Consider the following 16,184-nt stretch of genomic DNA (forward strand, 5'->3'; position numbering starts at 1 on the left):
ACTCAAACAGTCTCTCATTCAGGCTCAAGCATCAGTCCATTCCAGTTGTTCTTCCTCATGTGATGGAACCTCCCAGCGACGCAGTCCTTCTCCTGCAGTGTGAATTCCTTGTGGACTCCTTGGGACATCCTGGTCACCTGGAAATACCTCACAACTTCTCAGCCAAGCCTTTACTCTCATATTCAGCGGCAAATTCTCCACCCCTGGGGCAGGCCAGTCGGAACAATCCGGCTCCACGACTGCCTTTTTCAATCCATCCAGGGTGCCGCAGCCAACCGCTTTCACGCGGACCAAAGCTACACGGATGCATGTCAGAGGCACTCCGCACCCCCCGGCTGGGCGCTCGCGTACCGAGGCAGGACAGCATCCGGCTGCACAACCTCCACCCCCGGAGGAGGGAGGAGCTGCGCCACAGCCCGCTGAAGAAGCAGGGAGGCGGAGCCAGGTGCTCGGCGCCATTTTCGGAACACGTCCGAAAACACCAGGGAAAGATTTACAGCTGCCGCCGCCGCCTGAACGCAGCCCGGCTCGGGCGGTGCCGCCGCCGCCGCTTGAACGCGGCCCGGCCCGGCCCCCGCCGTCTCTGTCGCCGCGATGCAGAGTCCGAGTCACCTCCAGCAGTCGCTTGCCCGCTCGCCGCGGGTGTCCGCTCCCCACAGCGGCCGCGGGCCGACCACGCTCTGCTTGCCGCTGCCCCTCCTCCGCTCCCCGCCGCTCTGCAGAGAACGAGGAGAAGGCAGGTCTCGCCTTCTTAGGCTACTCGAGCATTCTTAAGCTACCCTGGGCAGAAAGTCACAGAAAGAGCCACCCCTCGCTGTTCCCAAACAACAGGAGGGAATTCCATGCCATCAGCTACGCACCAGCTATCCTTCTGCAGTCCACAGGAGTTCACACAGTCGCCCCGGTAACACAAAACCTGAGCCCCAACTTTCCAAACCCAAACCGACGCCCAGAACTAAATTTAAACTCTCCATCTTTTGCAATCCGAGCTGCAGTTGGCCCCACGTTGGGCGCCAATAAAAAAAGAGTGTGGTGGTTTGAAAGGAAAGGCTCTGCTTTCCCTCCCCCACTGAGAAAGAAACCACGGCTAAACCCAGTCGGAGAAATGAGATTATATTTTACAAGGAAACAGATTCTATGTAACACAACAAATACAGGTATTTTACAATATATACAGGAGTATACAGCAAATGAACTCAACCAGAAACCAGACCCCCCATAGAGGGGGCTTCCCCCTGTGCCCCCTTCAACCCCCTACCTCCCTTCTCCCCCAAAAGAGGTAGAAGAAGAGACGAGGACAGTTAACAGGGCAGGAAAAGAATAAAGGCCTTGCACAGGGAGTTAGTATCTTATCTTAGTTGGCCAGAATCCCAGAAGCAGATCCAGCCGAAAGGGACAGCGAAGGAAGGAAGACTGAGAGAAAGTTCCCAACTCCCCTGGGTCCAATCTCTCCTCCCACAATCCTACCAATGAAATTCGTTTAGAAAACCAAAATATTTTACAAACATTTAGCCAGTGTGCCCCTTCCTTAAAGGCACAGCGTCAAACGGCCACACGGTCACTTCCAACCATGAGAACATGAGCAGGCAGTGTGAGCTTGCAGCACAGAAGGCAAATGGCAGCCTGGGCTGCATCAAAGCAGGGCTGCCAGCAGAGCCAGAGAGGTGATTCTGCCACTGTGCTCTGCTCTGGGGAGACCTCACCTGGAGGACTGTGTGCTGGTCTGGAGCTCTCAATACAGGAAGGACATGGAGCTGAGGGAGAGGGTCCAGAGGAGGGACATGAAAATGATCAGGGGATTGGAGCAGCTCTGCTACAAGGACAGGCTGAGGGAGCTGGGGGTGTTCAGCCTGGAGAAGAGAAGGCTCCAGGGAGACCTAATAGCAGCCTGCCAGTACCTGAAGGGGGCTACAAGAAGGATGGAGAGAGACTGTTTGCAAAGGCCTGCAGGGACAGGAGCAGGGACAATGACTTCAAAGTAGAGCAGAGCAGATTTAGATTGGATATCAGGAAAAGTTCTTCCCTATGAGGGTGGTGGAACATTGGAACAGGTTGCCCAGGGAAGTGGTTGAGGCTCCTTCCCTGGAGATACTCAAGGTGAGGCTGGACAGGGCTCTGCACAGCCTGATCTAGTTGGGGCTGTCCCTGCTGACTGCAGAGGGAGGTCAGACTGGATGAGCTTTGGAGGTCCCTTCTGGCCTGGACCATTCTGTGATTCTGTGAAGAACATGCAGTACATGTCTGACCAGGAAAGCTGAAGTGCTCAGCTCAGCAGAACTTACTAAAGAACCCTGGAGATTTTGGTACCAATTAATTGGAACCAGTCTAGCATATTTCTAACCTGTGTTTCAACACCTGCTGACTTCTACCCAAAGGAGACTTCATTTGTGGTCCCAGAAATCTCAGTTTGGCTATAAGCAATCCTCATGTTCCTAGAGCACTGCATTATGGATTTCAATTCTGTTCACAACATTTGTTGCAAATGAAAATGAGGTGAAATAATCGTTGAGTAATCCAGATGAGTCAAAAGGGCTAATTACAAGTTAGTCTAATGCATTCCTTTGTGTTTTTGCTACTGCCTGCCATTCTTTCACAAGGAAACAATCCTTCCTACTTACTCCTACTTACCTTGGGAGACATTAGGTTCACAGGCTCACAGGATGCTAGGGGTTAGAAGGGACCTCCAGAGATCTTAGAGTCCAACCCCCCCACCAGATCAGGATCATAGAATCCAGCACAGGTCACACAGGAACACATCCAGATGGATCTTGAAAGTCTCCAGGGAAGGAGACTCCACAACCTCTCAGGGCAGCCTATTCCCATGCTCTGTGACTCTCAGAGTGAGGAAGTTTCTCTTCATGTTGAGGTGGAACCTCCTGAGCTGTGGTTTATATCCATTATCCCTTATCCTATCCCAGGGAGCCAAGTGAGCAGAGCCTGTCCCCTCCCTCCTGACCCCCAGCCCTCAGATATTTATAAACATTTATTAAATCCCCTCTCAGTCTTCTCCTCTTTGCCATGGTTTAGTTGATCAGATGGTGTTGGATGATAGGTTGGACTCCATGATCTCAAAGGTCTCTTCCAACCTGGTTAATTCAATTCAATTCAATTCAATTCAATTCAATTCAATTCAATTCAATTCAATTCAATTCAATTCAATTCAATTCAATTCAATTCTATTCTATTCTATTCTATTCTATCCTATCCTATCCTATTCTGTTCTGTTCTATTCCATTCCATTCCATTCTTTTTACTGTGAGAATAAGTACTAGATCACACCTACCAAAAAGAGTCTAACCTGCACTGCTGTGCACTCTCTCATGCAATGCCTAATGCAAGTTGAAGGTTCCTGTTGACCTCTAACCACCCTCTGCAGACTGAGGTCTTCATCCAACACCAAGCTCTACACAGGCTGATTAGTCTACCTGCTGCACTCAGCAGAAGGCCCCATTGTGTTTTCAGAGGTGCACAGCCAAGTGGCTTTGCCTTCAGCAAGAGCTGCCTGGGGATATCAACAGCACACCCGGATTGCATCTTCTGTTCACACAGCTGCCATGCTTTACTGGAAGCATTCTGCCCCTGTACACTGCACTGGTTAGGCTGCACCTCGAGTCCTGTGTCCAGTTCTGGGCCCCTCAGTTTAGGAAGGAGGTTGACTTGCTGGAACGAGTCCAGAGAAGAGCAACAAAGTTGGTGAGGGGTTTGGAACATAAGCCCTACGAGGAGAGGCTGAGGGAGCTGGGGTTGCTTAGCCTGGAGAAGAGGAGGCTCAGGGGTGACCTTATTGCTCTCTACAACTACCTGAAGGGAGGTTGTAGACAGACGGATGTTGGTCTCTTCTCCCAGGTGGCCAGCACCAGAACAAGAGGACACAGTCTCAGGCTGTGCCAGGGGAGGTTCAGGCTAGATGTTAGGAAGAAGTTCTATACAGAGAGAGTGATTGCCCATTGGAATGGGCTGCCTGGGGAGGTGGTGGAGTCACCATCACTGGAGGTGTTCAGGAGGAGACTTGATGGGGTGCTTGGTGCCATGGGTTAGTTGTTTGGGCGGTGTTGGATTGGTTGATGGGTTGGACGTGGTGATCTTGAAGGTCTCTTCCAACCTGGTTTATTCTATGTATTCTATGTATTCTATTCTAACTGTCTGAACCCACTGAGTGAAAGGGGACCCTGTGAAGCACATGCAAAAGCCTCACCACATTTTTAACCAGAACATCTCCCATCTTTTGTGTGCAACGTGCAGCTACTGTGCCACAGCCACGCTGGAACTGTCCTCCTGCAGGAAAGCAGATTTGCTGGGTGCCACACACCAAACAGCCCTTTGGAATGGGCAGATAAACCCAGCAGAGAACCAACTCCTTCAGCTGTAGCCATTAGCTCATGCAGATGCAGGCTGCTGTTTTCCCTAAAATCTATAATCACCAACTGATGTCAGGGGAGAGTTTGTTAATGCCTGCTGACAGTGTCTTCAGCATTCCCTAGAACCATGCCTCACCCAGATACAGCTGTGGCAGGTTGAGGCTGTGGCTTGGATAATTTGCCACAGAAAATGACAGGATGTAAATAAATTACCACTGGGTGCAAAGGGAGAGCAATGATAAGCTCTAAATAACCCCACTGGTCCGAAAAATGACAGAAAGGCAGCTGTGGAAACTAACTCTTCTTCTTTTCAGCTTCCTCTGCTCTAGCAGATACTAGCTGGGGCTTCTGCTGGCTTTGCTGGCCTTGGCTGTGTTCCTTTCTTGTGGCTAAGTACTAATAAGCCTCTCTCTGCTTCTCTCCTTCTTTCTCTTGTCCCATATATAGGGGGGAAGGGGTGGGAGAGGAGGAAGCTCTTGGTAACCCCCTGGTATTGTCCAGGGGGGTTCTTGTGTTGTCCATAAATTGTAAACACATGCAGATACTGTCTATTGTGTACATATCCATTCCACTTCCTATTCCTAGACTGTAGTTTTGCTTGTAAACAGAGCTCCATCTGCTTTCAGCTGAGCTGGTCTGGCCATTTTATTCTGGGGGAGGGGAATTTCAACCCACCACAACAGCCTCTGAACAAAAAAACCCACAAGCCAAGCAGCTTCCAGCACATTACAAAACCACAAACAAAAAACACAGACACCAACAATAAACCAAACAAACCCCCCCCAAAACAAACAAAGCAACCAAACCCACACACACCAACAAAAAACAACCAAACAAAACTCAACCAAACCAACCAAGCACAACCACACACACCAACAAAACCAGCCAAAACCCAACCCACCAACCAACACCACACACACCAACAAAAAACAACCAAACAAACCCCAAACAAACCAACCAACACCACACACACCAAAAAACAACCAACCAAAACCCAACCCAACCAACCCAAACCACACACACCAACAAAAAACAACCCAACAAAACCCAACCCAACCAACCCAAACCACACACACCAACAAAAAACAACCCAACAAAACCCAACACAACCAACCCAAACCACACACACCAACAAAAACCAAACAAACAAAACCCAACCCACCAACACCACACACACCAACAAAAAAAACAACCAAAAACCCCAACCAAACCAACCAAATCCACACACACCAACAAAAACAACCAAACAAAACCCAACCCAACCAGCCAACCCCACACATACCAACAAAAAACAAACAAACCCCAAAACAAACAAACCAAACAAACCCACAAACACCAACAAAAAAACACCAACCAAAACCCAACCCACCAAACCCACAAACACCAACAAAAAACAACCAAACAAAACCCAACCCAACCAACCAAAACCACACACACCAACAAAAAACAACCAAACAAAACCCAAACCAACCAACCAACCCCACAAACACCAACAAAAAACAACCAAACAAAACCCAAACCAACCAACCAACCCCACAAACACCAACAAAAAACAACCAAACAAACCCCAACCCAACCAACCAACCAACCAACCAAAACCACACACATCAACAAAAAACAACCAAACAAAACCCAACCCAACCAACCCAAACCACACACAACAACAAAAAAACACCAACCCAACCCCAACCCAACCAACCAAAACACACATACCAACAAAAACCCATCAAACAAAACCCAACCCACCCACCAGACCCACACACACCAACAAAACCAACCAACCAAAACCCCCACCCCTGACATTCTGGATCCAGTTTGTGACCTGGCAGCAGTGGCAAGTGGAGTGCATTTTGTGATCCTCCATAAACCCAGGCTGCAAAATCCCCATCAATGATTCATAAGTTGAGGCTATGCATAAAAGATGTCCATACTGGTTGCCCATGTAAGAGAAACATTTTCTACTTGCATCAGATGAAGCAGAGAAATCTTAGCCCTTGAAGCTTGCTGTGTTATTAGATTGTTGTGATATCCTCAGTGACTTCCAAGTGCTGTCTGCAGCCCTGCCTGGGTGAAAGCATAGCTCTTGCATTCAACGGGAACCCTGCCCAGTATGGGAAGGTTGAATGCAGCTCATCCTCTCTGTTGCCTTCTCTGAAATGAGTACTTTCCAAGATTGGCCAGGGAACAAAGGAACACCACATAACCATCTATCTTCCTCATGATTGCAGCCATTCTCATAATAGAGGCCAAGTTTTGTTTGCAAGCATTCCCAGTAACTTCATGAAACAAGTGGAAGCTAATAAGGAAAGTGAAGGGCTTGCTGGCAGGATATAAATCCAGCTCCCATTAGTAGGACAGGAAAACTAAGCACATCAAAACTCACACGAGGTCCACCGTGGGCAGAGGACATGTTGAGATCAGAAGGCATGTTATGTCAAAGGGAGGCTGCACACACTAATTTTGTGCAGATGATCACTTCAATACACATTGTACAGGAACAATCTAAAAGCAGCTTAAAGCTTCTCTTCAAATGGATCAGGAAACGCTCCCTGTCTTTCAGTCAATAATCTCTTGCACATATGAATACACAGCACAGCAGCAGGAGCTTCCTAACTAGAGACACACAGCAGACAGGCTCCTGGGATTTTGATGAAGCCTAGCCTAATATTCCAGAGCAACAAAACGCCAGTCAGGGAGGCAAACCACTTCTCCTGACAACAGCAGCTGACAGAATGCAGTCCCCACGTCCCGATGCAGCCACACAAACAGCTGTTTTCATAACACAGGGGGGTGGTGGGGGCAGACTGTGGTGGGTTGAAATCACCCCCCAACACAGAGTTTGCCAGACCAGCTCAGTTGAAAGCATATGAAGCCCTCTTTACAAGCAAAACTACAATCTAAAATGTAAAATGCAATGCATATGTACCAAAGACACAATATTTACATTTATGTGCCATTTATAAACAGCACAAGAAGCCCCCTGGACAAAACCAGGGGCTTACCAATAGCTTTCCCCTCCCTGCTCCCTTCCTTCCCCCTGTACACATGGGACAAGAGAAAGAGCAGAGGGTTGCTGTTAGTACAGTACTTAACCACAACAAAGAGCACAGCCAAGGTCAGCAAAGCCATCAGAAACCAGAGCTAATATCTGCTAGAGCAAAGGAAGCTGAGCTAATATCTGCTAGAGCAAAGGAAGCTGAAAAGAAGAGGAAGTTAGATCTGTAAACTAACTTCATATTGGTTTTCAGAGCACTGGGATTAGTATTATTATCACTGGGGAGACCTTATTGCTGTCTACAACTCCCTGAAGGGAGGTTGTAGCCAGGTGGGGGTTGGCCTCTTCTCCCAGACAACCAGCACCAGAACAAGAGGACACAGTCTCAAGCTGTGCCAGGCGAAGTTTAGGCTGGAGGTGAGGAGAAAGCTCTTCCCAGAAAGAGAGATTGGCCATTGGGATGTGCTGCCCAGGGAGGTGGTGGAGTCGCTGTCCCTGGAGGTGTTCAAAAAAGGCTTGGATGTGGCACTTGGAGCCATGGCTTAGTTGTCAGGAGGTGTTAGGTATTAGGTAATAGGTTGGACTTGATGATCTCTGAGGTCTTTTCCAACCTTATTGATTCTCTGATTCTATGATTCAGGCCTTATCATTATTTTGCTTCTGCATCCAGTGGTACTTTATCTACATTCTATCACTCGCTGTTCAAGATCTGTGGAAAATTTTCTAGGCACAGCCTCAAACTACCAGACAGACACATGCCCACCAACTCCTTCCACAGTTAAAAGAGGCATGAAAATCAATTATTACTTTTAATGATCCTGCAGTAAGAATAATGCAAATTAGTCCTATCTTTTAAAAGTCTCTCCTAAAACCCCACATTCCCGGGAGCAAAAGAGTCAGGACCTGTGCATTTAATTCCTGTTCCCAATTAAACTTCAGTGAAGTTAAAAGCAGCCATTTAGCGCTTCAGAAGCAGCTATGGTTACCACAAAGGATAAAGCAACTCTTCAACTTGGCTGAGAACTTAATTCAATTACACAGTTACCCCAGATCACAGAAACATTCAGGATGGAAAAGACCCTCGGGATCACCAGGTCCAACAGATTATCACTTCCTTCTTAAGAGTAGTATACACGCTTAAGTTCGCGCAGGAGAGAGACTCAAAACCCCAGCAGTTTGTCACGATTTCAAGATTGGGGGCAGAAAGCTAAGCTTAGGAGCACCAGAAGAGGGCTGGCGGTGGAACTTCCACGCACGTCCTGGGGCGCCCGTGGCTCACCGCGTTTCCGAATGAGGCGCACGTTTCGCCAGCAAAGCAGAGGCAGAGGATTTATTATCCCCGTTACCAGCCGAACCGCCTCGCTGTGGCAGCTCGGGTCGCCCTCCCGAAAAGCCCCGCTGCCGCCCGCGGAGCCAGGGAGCGACGCCTCCCCCGCCCCCAGCGCTGATTAAAATACAATACAATAAAATAACCCCGAAACCGATCAAACGGCAGAGAAGCAAAAAGCCGTCAAGACGCGCAATCTGCACTGCCCGCCGCAGCCCCTCGGGCAGCTCCGCGGTGCAGCCGGGGCGGCTGCGGGGCTGCCCCCGAGCCGCCTTCCCCTCGCCTTGCCGCCGCTGCCGCCGCCGCGGCCGCCCGGGGCCGCCCTCTGTCCGCGGTGCTGAAAGGCGCTCGCGCCGCCCGCCGCCCGCTGCCCGCCCGCGGCCGCCGCACTCCGGGAGCCCATTCCGCGCCCCGCGGCCCTGAGGGGCCGCCCCGCCACCAACAGGTGCGCCGCCGGCTGCCAGCGGGCGCCCCGCCGCCTCCCCGCTCCACCGGCCGGCCCCGGCCGCTCCCCCCCGCCCCCCCGCCCCCGCTCACCTGCGGCGCGGAGGTGGAGCAAGAGGCAGAGCGCCCGGAGGCAGGCGGCCGCCCGCCGCATGGTGCGAGCCGCGCTGAGGCGAGGCGAGGCGAGGCGGACAGCGCCGCACCGCACCAGCGCGTCCCGCTGCCCCGCCGCCCCCGCCAGTGAGCATGCCTGGGGACGGGCTGCGCATGCGCAGCGCCGCGCACCCCCTCACCTGCCGCCTCGGCGCGGGCCGGGGCGAGCCGCCCGCCGGGCGCTGGGGCGCGCCGGCCGCTGGGCCGCTGCTCGCCCCCGGCTCTGAGCTCGCCCCCGCCGGGCGCTGGGGCGCGCCGGCCGCTGGGCCCCTGCTCGCCCCCGGCTCTGAGCTCGGCCCCGCCGCCGTGCGAGCTGAGGGTGTGGAAGGGCTCGCGGGGAGCCGCGGAGACATCTCCTGTCTCAGCCGCCTGTGTGGGCAAGAGGCTGTAGCGGCGGGGGGGGCTTCTCCCTCAGCTGCCACCCGAAGCGGGAGCGAAGCAGTGGGGTCTGCACCTCCCCAGACATAAAGCTACATTTGCTTGCGATCTGCTGAACTCCCGGCAGCGGTTCGGGCCAGAGTGAAGCCTCATCCCTGGAGGTTTCTAAGGCCAGGCTGGAGGTGGCTGTGAGCAACCTGATGCAGTGCGAGGTTTCCCTGCCCATGGCAGGGGGGTTGGAACTGGCTGAGCCTTGAGGTCCCTTCCAACCCTGACAATTCTGTGATGCAACACCTGCTCAGGAGACACTTAGGCAATTCCACTAGGTGGGAACCCAACACCCACACATAAGGATGCCAAAGAGCCCTGTGACAAGGTAATTTTCTAAAGTTGGATTTAATTGATTGAAAGAGTTACCAGAGGCCAAGCTTGGGAGGAAGCAGCAGATGTGTCGCCCAGCAGGCAATGTGTCTGCAGCCTGCTGCTGAGCATGGCAAGCAGCCTATGCACACAGATAGGTCATACAATCACAGAATCATAGAAACAACAAGCTTGGAAAAGACCTCAGAGATCATCAAGTCCAACCAAGGAGAGGCTGAGGGAGCTGGGGTTGCTTAGCTGGGAGAACAGGACGCTCAGGGCAGACCTTACTGCTGTCTACCTGAAGGGAGGTTGTAGCCAAGTGGGGGTTGGTCTCTTCTCCCAGGCAACCAGCACCAGAGCGAGAGGACACAGTCCCAAGTTGTGCCAAGGGAGGTTTAGGCTGGAGGTGAGGAAGAAATTCTTATCAGAAAGAGAGATTGGCCATTGGAATGTGCTGCCCAGGGAGGTGGTGGAGTCACCATCCCTGGAGGTGTTTAAAAAGAGCCTGCATGAGGCACTTGGTGCCATGGTTTAGTTGATTAGGTGGTGTTGGGTGATAGGTTGGACTTGATGATCTCAAAGGTCTTTTCCAACCTGGTTAATTCTAGTTCTAATTAGGATAGGATAGGATAGGATAGGATAGGATAGGATAGGATAGGATAGGATAGAATAGAATAGAATAGAATAGACCAGGTTGGAAAAGCCCTTTGAGGTCATCCAGTCCAACCTATCACCCAACATCATCTCATCAACTAAACCATGGCACCAAGTGCCTCAGCCAGTCTCTTCCTAAACACCTCCAGGGTTGCTAACTCTACCACCTCCCTGGGCAGCACATCCCAATGGCCAGTCTCTCTTGCGGGGAAGAATTTCTTCGTCATCTCGAGCCTAAACCTCCTCTGTCACAGCTTGAGACTGTGTCCTCTTGTTCTGGTGCTGGCCGCCTGGGAGAAGAGACCAACCCCCACCTGGCTACAACCTCCCTTCAGGGAGTTGTAGACAGCAATAAGGTCTCCCCTGAGCCTCCTCTTCTCCAGACTAAACACCCCCAGCTCCCTCAGCCTCTCCTCATTACCTACTACCTAACACCTCATGACAACCAAACCATGGCTTGAAGTGCCACGTCCAGGTCTGCAGCTGGACTGATGCCATCCTGAGCAGAAAAAGAGAAGGAGATGATCAGAGCAGGGTTGCTTCTAACAGCCTTTAAATGAACCTCTGTGGCAGTGTGGTAGTTTTAGGCTACGCCTTGACAATTTTTCACAGATCTGGAGCAGGAAAGTAGTAAAATGTAAATAAATCACTCTTGGGTGTGAAAAGGAAAACAGAGAGAATTCTGAAGAGTCCCGGAGAGATCGGTTGTACCGAAGCAGTTTCTCTTCTCTCTCCCTTGGTCTGGAGAGATACAAACTTGCTTCTGCTTGACCTTGGCTGCATTGTTTTGGTTAAGTCTAACAGCGACTTTCTCAGCTGATTTCTCTCCCCCCTCTTGTACTAACTTGCTTCTGCTTGACCTTGGCTGCATTGTTAACTCTAACAGCAACTTCTTCTGCTTATTTCTCGTCTCTCTTTCTTTCAGGGGGTTCTGGGTAGGCAGGGAAGGAGAAGCTGGCAGCTTCCCCTGCTCTTTGACCAGGGAGGTCTTATGCTGTTTGTTAGTTGTAAATATCTCTAAATATTGTAAATCCTCTCTATTTTGTACATATTCCTTGCTTTCCATTGTAGATTTGCCTGTAAATACAGCTTTCGTTTGCTTCCATCTGGGCTGGGCTGGCACAGTTAATGTGGGGGGGGGGGGTGGAAATTCAACCCACCACAGGCAGAAACGCTGTGCATGCAAGGATGGGGAGGGCTGCGCAGGGGCTGAGAGCTGGATGCGATTGCGTGTGTGTGACTGCGCGCATGCAAATGCGCTTCCTCTGCCCGCCCCCCACACGGCTGCTCTCGCACAGACAGGCAGTTAGGCCCTTGGGTTGACAGCAGTGGGAGAGAAAAAAGGCTCGGATGGGAAGACAGCAGTCAGCCTCGAGCCCTGCCCCAAACGGGGAACTAAAATGCTCAAGGGGATTTTTGAAGGAGGAGTGGCGTTTGAGCCCCGTCGTCTCAGGAGTGTCTTCCGTAGGTACTGTGCCTCAGCTGCCCTGCTAAGCCACGAGGTTGCTGCTGCTGCTGCCGCTGCCGGGATGATAATTTGCTCTGGGTATACACAAATTGCAGCGCATCTTGTTCCAGTTTAATCCTATTAGTTCTGACTGGTAGAAATGAAAGCTAAAAGAAGTGAAAGGAAACCTATCCATGCAGTGCAGCCTATTCACAGGATCCCAGGGTGTTAGGGGTTGGAAGGGACCTCTGGAGATCTTCCAGTCCAACGCCTCTGCCAGGACCATAGAATCCAGCACAGGTCACACAGGATCTTGAAAGTCTCCAGAGAAAGAGACTCCACAACCCTTCTGGGGAGCTTTTTCCAGTGCTCTGTGACTCTCATAGTGAAGAATTTCCTCCTCATGTTGAGGTGGAACCTCCTGTGATATAGTTTATATCCATTGCCCCTTGTCCTATCACAGGGTACAACTGAGCAGAGCCTGTCCCCTCCTTCTTTACCCCCAGCCCTCAGATATTTATAGACAGTGATCAGATCCCCTCTCAGTCTTCTCCAGACTAAACACCCCCAGGGTTCTCAGCCTCTCCTCCATGACTGCAGTTCCTATATGCCCAGGCTTTAGATAGATAGATAGACAGATAAATAGATAGGTAGGTAGATAGACATATAAATAGATAGGTAGGTAGGTAGGTAGATAGATAGATAGATAGATAGATAGATAGATAGATGATAGATAGATAGTTAGATAGATAGCTAGATGATAGATGAAAATCGAGTAGGGGCCTATACTTCCCCTCAGTGAGTTGTGCAGTGCAAACTACAATTTAGCCAACTCCTAGGATCAGACAACAGAAAATTTTACTTACAGTTTTCTGATGTTTTGTTACTGTCCACAATTCATCACCCTGGTGTGTTCTAGGTAAGGATTTGGGGTCTAATATGTCAACAGGATAACTCCTCTGAAGCTAATAGTATTGATCTGTCCCCATGTGGTTACAGATTAGGCAGCTGTGGTTTCATATGACTGAGCTCTGTAGCACTATCTGCTCACCTCACTTGCAGAGCCCCTAGGCACAAAGACCAGATGACTCACCACTACTCCTAGGAAAATTGTTTTCCACTGAGGAAATGTCCTGAAATCCGTTTTAGAACCCACATCCAAGAAAACATTTTAGGCTTCCAGCTGAAGCTGAATTCAATGGGAAGCGAAGACTAAACAATCTGCTGCACTCCATAGCAGTGCCTCCTTTTGCAAAGGCAGGCTTGTCAATGCAAAGTGGAAGCACTGCTGTCGAGTGGGAAGCTGCCACACAGAAAGTGAGCTAATGCGTGTTGCATCAGCTGGAATTCTCCAGCTTAACTGACTTTCTCCATCTCCAAATATAGAACATGATATTAACAGAGTGATATTAACAGAGTGGAGATGGGGAGTGTGTCATTTACTCCAAGAGAGTGGATTAAGTCTGGAGCTGAGCTGAGGGTACAGCTGAAAGCTGAATATTGCCAGTATTTATGAAAGAGGTAAATGTTAGGGCATATTACTGTTGGGTTTTTTTCCCCCCAGTTATTTTTTGTCCCCATTGTACCTTCTTCACTTCCAATGTGGCAGACTGAGTGTCCTGCTGGGAAGTCACACTCAATGTTAGTTACAATGAGACTGGTCCGAGTGTTAGTGTACTTCCTGACTCCCTCCCGGCGTGCTGCGCAGACCGTCCTCCCTTTCTGGGAACCATTTTGCACTAGATTTCTGTTTAGCATTAAGGGGGAGCTTAAAACCAGGAAAGCCAAATTCAAACCCAACCCTCACTTTAAGAGGGCAGCCCTGCACAGAGCAGCAAGTGGAGAATGTATCTGAGGAAGAACCGCGTTTTTATCTAGAATGAGTAGGAGTGATGCTCATATCTGTTGTCCCTTGACAAGCTTCAGCTCTGTAGTAATAAATGAAAGCAGGTTGCATGAGGAGGAGGGGTGAAGGGGAGGTTACATGCATAGATCAAAGGATTCTTTGGGGAGATGAATTCAAATCAGGAAAAGAACTCCTTCTGTGGGTGTGTGTATACAGCAAAGTCAGCAGAGGAAAGCTCGTGTCGTGTACAATTAGGTCTCACACTGAATGATATTGCTAGGGTGGGAAGGGAGGTTCTAACACAGAGGGAAAGGTAACTGCTACAGGGGAAAAAAGAGTATCAGGGAGTAGCTTCTGCCCTGAGAGATCACCTGTGGGCAGAATCATTATTGTATAGAATAGAATAGAATAGAATAGAATAGAATAGAATAGAATAGAATAGAATAGAATAGAATAGGTTGGAAAAGACCTCTGAGATCATCCAGTCCAACCTATCACCCAACACCATCTCATCAACTAAAGCATGGCACCAAGCACCCCATCCAGTCTCTTCCTAAACATCTCCAATGATGGTGACTCCACCACCTCCCTGGGCAGCACATTCCAATGGAGTGTAAGTTCTATGAAGAACTTCTTCCTCACATCCAGCCTAAACCTCGCCTTGGTGCAGCATGAGACTGTGTCCTCTTGTTCTGGTGCTGGCCGCCTGGGAGAAGAGACCAACCCCCACCTGGATACAACCTCCCTTCAGGCAGTTGGAGAGAGCAAGAAGGTCACCCCTGAGCCTCCTCTTCTCCAGGCTAAGCTCCCTCAGCCTCTCTTTCTTTCTCTCTCTCTCTCTCTTTCTCTTTCTCTTTCTCTTTCTCTTTCTCTTTCTCTTTCTCTTTCTCTTTCTCTTTCTCTTTCTCTTTCTCTTTCTCTTTCTCTTTCTCTTTCTCTTTCTCTCTCTCATTCTTCCTTTCCCCCTCCTTCCCTCACTTCCTTTTTCAATCCATCCTTCCCTCCCTCCCTCCCTTCCTTCTTCTTCCCTCTCATCTCCTAACCGAACCTCTCCTCTCTTCTCCTCTCCAAACCTCTCCTCTTCTAACCTCTCCTCTCCTCTCTGAACCAAACCTCTCCGAACCTTTCCTCTCCAAACCTCTCCGAACCTTTCCTCTCCAAACCTCTCCGAACCTTTCTGAACCTCTCCTCTCCAAACCAAACCTCTCCTCTCTGAACCACTCCAAACCTTTCTGAACCTCTCCTCTCCATTCCATTCCATGAAGTCAACTATATCTTGAGTGGGAAATTTTCACTCCAGTTTCATGAGGCCATTTGGAAAGAATCAAATGGATTAAGGAGTACCTGACCAAAAGCTGCGGGTTAAAGCCGCAGGACAAAGCACTGTTAATCCCCAGTGTGAGCAGCTGAAGCCTTGAACTCCACCTGTAATGGGCTAGGGTAGCCCTGAGCGGTGCTGAGGGCAAGGAATGAGTATGCACTTAGCAAATGTATTTAGCCATGCTGATTACTTCCGTTGTGGCAGATGGATCCCTTCATGCATTCAGATTAGCCAGCAAAGCTACCTTGTTTCCTTTTGATATGGAGACACATAGCTGCAGGTCATCTGCTTCCCAAGGCAGTGCCCAAAAGCTGTGGTTTTCTACAACATCTGCAGGAGCTTATGAAACTGCAGAGGGAGAGGGGAAACGAAGCCTGCAATTTGGATGCTGGTTATGGCTTTCTCTGTAATTTCCCAGTGAAGGAGGAGAGGAATGAGTGGGATGTGGAGCTGCTTATTTCTAGCACGTTGATGATAGCTTATCTCAGCCTTCTGTGTTTAGTGGTGAGATGGTTTTAAATAGATTAGAAACAATAAGGAGGGCTATTCACCTTCTTGCCCGTGGCAAGGTCCTTCAGCGCTGTTTCCATCTGCAGCCTAGTTGTGTAAATGTGCCGGCGACTTGTGTCAGCTCTGCCTGCCGCGGCGCTGCCTCAGCTCTTCCATTGTTCTGCCTGAAAGTGGGACACGAAGACACAGGTCAGAATATTCCAGATTGAGGTGTGGGATTCCATTCACCTAACCTCAGCTATCCACAGGGTAGATTTCTTCCTCTGAATTAGCCGTGTGGAGCTCCCTTTGTCGTCGAGGGAGAGAAATGGGAAGCCCTAGAGCAGATTTCATCTGACCTATTTTAGATGTCAACCTAAGGATGAGTCATGCCCTAAAATGTGATCTT

General features: G+C 50.0%; 1 protein-coding gene across 1 annotated transcript in view; it reads right to left on the reverse strand.

The window, feature by feature from the left end:
- PTPRR (protein tyrosine phosphatase receptor type R) overlaps positions 1-9,298 on the reverse strand; it is a 160,274-nt gene extending 150,976 nt beyond the window's left edge. The window contains exon 1 of the mRNA XM_054178738.1: positions 9,218-9,298. Coding sequence (XP_054034713.1) covers positions 9,218-9,278 — 61 coding nt within the window. The 5' untranslated portion in view covers positions 9,279-9,298. The remainder of the gene's footprint in view (positions 1-9,217) is intronic.
- Positions 9,299-16,184: the final 6,886 nt, after the last annotated feature.

Source organism: Dryobates pubescens, chromosome Z (genome assembly GCF_014839835.1).
Source record: "Dryobates pubescens isolate bDryPub1 chromosome Z, bDryPub1.pri, whole genome shotgun sequence".
Classification (NCBI taxonomy): Eukaryota; Metazoa; Chordata; class Aves; order Piciformes; family Picidae; genus Dryobates; species Dryobates pubescens.